The sequence below is a fragment of the Atta cephalotes genome (assembly GCF_000143395.1).
Source record: "Atta cephalotes unplaced genomic scaffold scaffold00028, whole genome shotgun sequence".
Taxonomy (NCBI): Eukaryota; Metazoa; Arthropoda; class Insecta; order Hymenoptera; family Formicidae; genus Atta; species Atta cephalotes.
This window is the reverse complement of record NW_012130092.1, coordinates 1,891,941-1,896,866: the sequence shown is the minus strand read 5'-3', so window position 1 is coordinate 1,896,866 and position 4,926 is coordinate 1,891,941. Positions and strand designations below refer to the sequence as shown.

The following is a 4,926-nucleotide window of genomic DNA, read 5'->3' as shown; positions in this document are numbered from 1 at the left end:
ATATACTATACTTTATTATATATATATATATATATATATATATATATATAGAGTTATGTCTCTGTATTTCTTATAGATAAAATTACGAAATGTATTAATGCACAACAAGCAGGAGAATAAACTATATATAGATTAAGTGAAATAGGAAGTAACTGCGCTTGCGTGGATAACAAATAAAATAAAGTAGTTCCAAGAAACACTTTGATAAAATTTAATAGAATGCATAGTATAAGAGCATAATGTACATAATTGCCAACATCACTTTTCTTATCGTGCTTCGAATATTTTTTTATCATTATTGTTTCGCTTTTTATAGTTATTACATTAAATTGGAATTTGCAAAATTGGTTAATATCTGACACTATAGACGAAAGGTTTTTCTAAAGGAAAAACAGTTTCTAATAAAGAGTATTGCTGAATGCTGAAGTGAAAGAGACCAAAGCACTTTGAACAATCGTACGCAACAAACTTCTTAAAGAGAAATGGAATTTCTTGGATATCACTACTATAAACTCAATCGAATCTTTTTATTGTTACTTGGTCTATGGCCGTATGGTGACTCATTCCTTAAACGAATTCACATAATTTTCTTCATTTTTACGATTCTATTTTTAATAATTGCTCAGGTATAATATATATAATAATTTACATAATATTTACATATAATTATTTACATATAATTATTACATATAATTTACATAATATTCAAAATAGAATTATATTTACATGTAGGTGGAATATTGATACTCATATAATAATATATTAACAGTATTTTATTAGATTATAATCTTACATACATATGTTATATTCTCTATGTTACACAATAATCTTCTCTATGTTATATTCTCTATGTTATACAATAATCTTTTATCTTTAAACAACTCATTTATAGTATATTTATTTGATTTATTGCTCATTTTTTCATTTATAATATTTTTACTTATACAAAGTATTAGATAACTATTTTTTAACATCGCAGCACAAAAATCCTATTAGCTAAATTTGAATGTATATAAACACTTTTTATATATGTTTCTGTAATTGTTTGTTTTGAAGTTTTTTATATAATTTTTTTATATAATTTTAAAAAGATATTAGTTCTTTTACTTTTAATATTAGAATTATTTCATTAAAACATAGGGTTACATGTATAATAATATTGAAAACATTGTATAATAATATTGTATAATAATTTGACCTTTTTCGCTAGACGAATGTGAATAATTATTTCTGATATTTTCTTATTCGCTAAACATTCGTTATTCGAACAATTGGCACTCAGTTATAACAAAAAGTTGGTTATCCAAAATGTGATTCCCTTCGACGCTATTTTTTTCAAAATTTTGATCTAATAGTTAACTTTCATTAATGGATTCGTGTTCAACAGGAAAAAATATGTCAAAAATGACCATCACACTCTTGATGAAAAGAAAGTTAAATTTTGTCGGATATTATTACATAGGAAAGCAATTATTTTTTTTTTTAAATTTGCTTGTCTCGGACACAAAAAATGATATTAACATGAACCAAAATCCATTTTAAATCCAAAAGTTGATACTTTAACGTGGCAATAATCAAATTGAATAAAAACACTTGCTATTAGTTCTATAATATCTTAAAGACCTAAAATTATCGTTTTCTGCCTCTTTAATACATTTTCTCAAAATTATGACGTGATAACCAACTTTTGGCAATAAATTCATCTATGCAAAAGTATGTCGGAAATGACTATTTACACTCATATAGCAAAATGATATTCCTAGTATGATCTTGCAAATATATGTATATGTATATATATATATATATACATATTTTAATTGTATATTTTGTTCAAGTTACAAATGATATTTTTATTTAATATTTTTAAATTCAAATACCAATTCTAATAAATGGGTGAAAATAAATTATTTTTGCAAATATATAATGAACAATGTGCTCTGCATAATATGTTGTTGAATAAGAATATTTTTAAAAATTATATTACAAATATTAATAAAAATTTAAAACATGAATAAGCTATTTAAAGCTTAATAAAACAAAATATGTAAAAGATTACTTATATAAATGTAATTCTTTGATTTGTTCATAGAAATGTATACTTTGTGTTCTTAATTGATAAAAGGAGAAATCGTTTTGTTAACTCGATAATATGTAGATAATTTATGATTTCAGTTATTGAAATTATTTACAATAGAATTTAATTTGGAGTATGTGTTGACCGATCTGTCATTTGCTATTCCTTCCATAATTTATCTTTTAAAATATAGTACTTTTTATATACAATCTCAAAGGGTACGTTGTTTCTTGAAATTAATTCACCGATTATATGAGTTTTTCTTAATAAACTTAACACATGAAGCAGATTAAAGAATTAAATGAACACATTCGAATTGATTGGAATGTATTACAAGATGAAGAAGAAGTTGAAATAATACGGAAATATGCCAAGACTGCAAGAAGATATATGTATACATTTGTGGGTAGGATAAGTAAAAACATTTCGTATTTGTGTTAGAAACTGTCACTCAAGTCCTTATTAAAATTTTGTATCGAATTTTTGTCCGAATATTAATTTAACATAATGTGATTGTTATTTTAATATTTTGTTAAATTATTCAACATTTCTTAGTGTTAAAATAATATAATTTATGAACGAATAAGTAACATATAAATAATGTTTTAAAACAAAGATTCTGAGATACATGAATAAAATGTGTTTGTTTGATAAAAGTCAAATTTAATTATTATTAAATATGTTAATTTAACATATTGAATAACATAGTTAATTTAACATATTATATTATTAAAATTTTAATAAAATTTTAGAAGAAATATGCTGATTTAGAAGAAATATGCTTACAAATTGTATTTATGTTTCATTTTTTGTGTTAACTTCTTTTACGTAATATTTGTGTTACTTTCTGACACATTTATCTTGTATTAAATTAATACAAAAAACTGTTTAAGTAAACAATTTCAGTATGAAATATGATAAATTTAACAAATTTTCCAACTGTGTATCGAACCAAACACAACACATGAAGTAGAAATATTTTAGTTTTCTGTGAATGACTTATTCGTATTTTCTTACAGCGTATCACTTTAGGTATTGTATGATTTCAGGCGTAGTTTATCCTTCCGTTATTGTTTACATTTCAATACCATTTTTGCCAGATATTCTTGATATTGTGGCACCATTAAATGAATCACGTACGCGACAACTACCATTTCTAGTAGAATACTTTCTGGATGAACAGAAATATTTTTATCCAATATTATTGCACATAATCATAGCTCTTGTTATGGGAATTACGACTGTTTTAGCTACGGAGACTTTGGCTCTTGCGTACTTTTATCATGTTTGCGGCATGTTTGAAATAGTTAGGTAAAATATAAAAATTTATATATTATTATATTTATATATTATATATATGAAAAAATAATTAATCTAGTAATTGCATGTAATTATTGGCTATTCCACATTTGTTATAGCTATCGAATAATATGTGCATTGGATAAGAATGTATCATTGTCATTAACCTTAAATAAAGAAAATATTATCCGTGTTAAATTAATTGAGGCTGTAGAGCTTCATCAAAGAACTCTCGAGTTGGTAATTTATTACTTTCATTAATAATATTAGCATTGTTTTGATTTTTTAGAATTATTTCTTTCTTTTCAATTATTGTTTTTCTGATAATGTCTTTTATAGGCATTTTATTTTAGTAAAGGAAAACTTTTGTTTAATTTTTATTGCATAATTTATAAATATTTTCCATATTTCTCATTATTACGAGTACTCCGATTTTTATTTGTCTTCATAATTTTATTATTAATTAATATGTTACACATATTATATCTTGAGTTTTCACAACTGTTTATGACAAATATTTTTAATGATACAATAAAAAATTTTTAAAAGGTATTTTGAATATTTGTCATCTACATTATCAGTATCATATTTTATTCTAAGTATTCTGGGCGTAGCTTCTTTGAGTATAAACTTATTCCGTGTAAGTAAAAAATTAATTTATTAACACTATAAATTAATCGTAATAATATTAATAAAAATATTTTCATGTCTATTTACTCAAGTACATGGAGAATATAAATATAATGCATGTTTTTTCAATACATTTTAGCTTTGTCAAGTTACTATTTTACCGGATGAAAGAAAAGATCTCGTACCACTACATGTAGTATTTGTATTTGCTCAGTTTTCCTATTTGTTTATATGTAATTACATGGGACAGAAGATTATAGATAGTAGTACAGGAATTTTTAGAAAAACGTGAGTGCCAATGAAACATTATTGTGTATATGTAATTTCAATATTTTACGTCAGAATTATTTTCATAATAAATCAATCATTAATATTATAGACAAATATAAAGAATTACTGAAATTAATAAGCAAATACTTACAATTATAACGACTCTATAACTTCTTATTATTTATGTTTAAATGCACGAATGCGATGAATTGAATAGTTTCTTTTTAGTATAATGAAATACGAAAATATGATAATTTCTAGATACGATACTCAATGGTATGTGGCGCCTGTACAAATGCAAAAATTATTACTGTTCATGATGCAAAGAAGCATGAAATCTTGCAACTTTATTGTGGGTGACCTGTATTGTGTGTCACTGGAACTATTTACTACGGTAACTTGTATCATGGATGTAATAATAAATCTTACTTCTGTATACAGTTTTCTCCAAAATAATGAATTTATTTTCTTAGCTTGCGAGTCTATCATTATCTTACTTCACAATAATTTATTCTGTGCAACAATGAAACTTATAAAAAAAAGTGGAAACATAGTGATTTCTATTCGAAAATAATAGTTACTTTTAGAATATTTTATATTAGATCAAAAACATTAAGTTGGAAATTTAAGGCTATTACATGTTACTAATTCGG

General features: G+C 23.7%; 1 protein-coding gene across 1 annotated transcript in view; it reads left to right on the top strand.

Moving 5' to 3' along the window:
• Positions 1 to 3,281: 3,281 nt before the first annotated feature.
• The window catches only part of LOC105620661, a 3,508-nt gene continuing 1,863 nt past the window's right edge, over positions 3,282 to 4,926 (top strand). The window contains exon 1 of the mRNA XM_012202150.1: positions 3,282 to 3,385. Within this exon, the coding sequence (XP_012057540.1) occupies positions 3,303 to 3,385 (83 nt within the window). The 5' untranslated portion in view covers positions 3,282 to 3,302. The remainder of the gene's footprint in view (positions 3,386 to 4,926) is intronic.